The sequence below is a fragment of the Etheostoma spectabile genome, chromosome 21 (genome assembly GCF_008692095.1).
Source record: "Etheostoma spectabile isolate EspeVRDwgs_2016 chromosome 21, UIUC_Espe_1.0, whole genome shotgun sequence".
NCBI classification, from domain to species: Eukaryota; Metazoa; Chordata; class Actinopteri; order Perciformes; family Percidae; genus Etheostoma; species Etheostoma spectabile.
In genome coordinates, this window is record NC_045753.1 from 19,920,549 (window position 1) to 19,922,180 (window position 1,632).

At 39.8% G+C, this 1,632-nt stretch overlaps 1 protein-coding gene across 11 annotated transcripts in view; it reads left to right on the top strand.

The window, feature by feature from the left end:
- The first annotated feature begins 904 nt into the window (after positions 1 to 904).
- Positions 905 to 1,632, top strand: part of cmn (calymmin) — a 37,392-nt gene continuing 36,664 nt past the window's right edge. For 10 of the 11 annotated variants that reach the window (XM_032502408.1, XM_032502410.1, XM_032502411.1 and 7 more), the window contains exon 1: positions 933 to 1,104. In XM_032502408.1, coding sequence (XP_032358299.1) covers positions 1,038 to 1,104 — 67 coding nt within the window. In that variant the 5' untranslated portion in view covers positions 933 to 1,037. Of the gene's footprint in view, positions 1,105 to 1,632 lie in introns of all 11 variants that reach the window. The other variant, XM_032502409.1, reaches the window with a different exon arrangement.

The window sequence follows — 1,632 nt, forward strand, 5'->3', positions numbered from 1 at the left end:
ACTTTCTGTCCCCAGAGTCAGAACTAAACAGGGTGAAGCAGCATTCAGTTTCTATGCTCCTCATATCTGGAATAAACTCCCAGAAACCTGCAGATCTGCTGCTACTCTGTTCTTTTAAGTCAAGGCTGAAGACCTTTCTTTTTGATGCTGCCTTTCTTTAAATGACTGCTCATTTCTTCTATTCTATTTTGTTTTTAACTGTCTATTCATGTGTTTCATCGGTTTTACTCATTTTATGTAAAGCACATTGAATTGCCCTGTTGCTGAAATGTGCTTTACAAATAAAGCTGCCTTACCTTGCCATAGATTAATTAGCTGTGAGGATATATAAAGTTGAAAAACCATGAGAAAGTACACCACCGGTCAAAAGTTTGGGGTCACTTAGAAATTTTCATTACTCTCCATTATAGACAGAATACAAGATGAGATCAGTTGCATTGTTTTTTTTTAACCAGTTTTCAGATTAAATCATGTGCTCACATAATTGCAAAAGGGTTCTCCAATGTTTTCTCAGTTAGGTTTTTAAAATGATATCCGATTAAACAGAATTGGTTGAATGGTCGCTGATAATGGGCAATTTAGATATTGCATTAAAGATCAGCCACCCACTCACATCAACTGGTATTCCGTCTAAAATAAAGTAGACTGGAATCTTGTAAGCGACCCCAAATAGTCTATAAACAATTTAAACAATGACAATGACCTATCTTGAGAGTTCATCAGTCAATGTCCAATCTGGTGAGCTCCGTCTTTGCTTTTCGATGTCTCCCTAAAGTGCTAATGTACTAAAATGCCCAATTATTTAGTTAGCGTGTGTGTGTGTGTGTATGTGTACACCTCGAGGTTCTATCCAAACAAGTGGGGGAGGATCTGGAGACCAGGAGCATCTATAAGCAGAAGGAGGGGCGCCTTAAACCAGAGTGTGTATCAGAGCCTCACAATCAGGGTACATCGTCCACTCCAGATCCTCTGCTTTACTCTCCTCATTCTCCTGCTGGGTCTTCAACATTTTGGGCTTTTCTCCCTTCAGGTCCACTATGCTGGGACGACTACTTCTTCGGAGTGCGGTGATCCTTTGGCTGGTGCAGACAGTGCACACACTGGGTGAGTGAAGTGTGGAGGTGAAGGGTCATTTCTAACATAATGTGATAACCACATTCTCATCTTGATGTTTTATATTAGATTTACATACATTTGTACGGGATGTGTTTTGTAAATTAACTAAATCTACCTTTCTGACTGAGGCCATGAATCAGTCTCATGTATTCAATATGCAGTAACTGCCTTGTGTGAATGAGGAAATTTAGCATGTTGAGTGGATAATTGATTCAAATAAACCTTCCAGTCACCATTATTGGAGTGTTTCCAGAAGAAATAAAGCTGCATAGTTTGTTTTGGGGAAGAAATGTGAGCCCATACGTTCTGTAGAGCACTGTGGTCAGTATACAGTATGTCTGTGGTCGGATGTAGAGAGAAGGTAAAACACACAATTTTGAGTTAGGAGCTGACATATGGCTAAGGATGATGATGTTTGTAAACTGCCCTCTGCCTCTGTACATCGGCCATTACAGATAACCCCTGACCTGTGTGACATGATTTCCCTTCTTGCTGCTTTTCATGAAAACTTTCTAA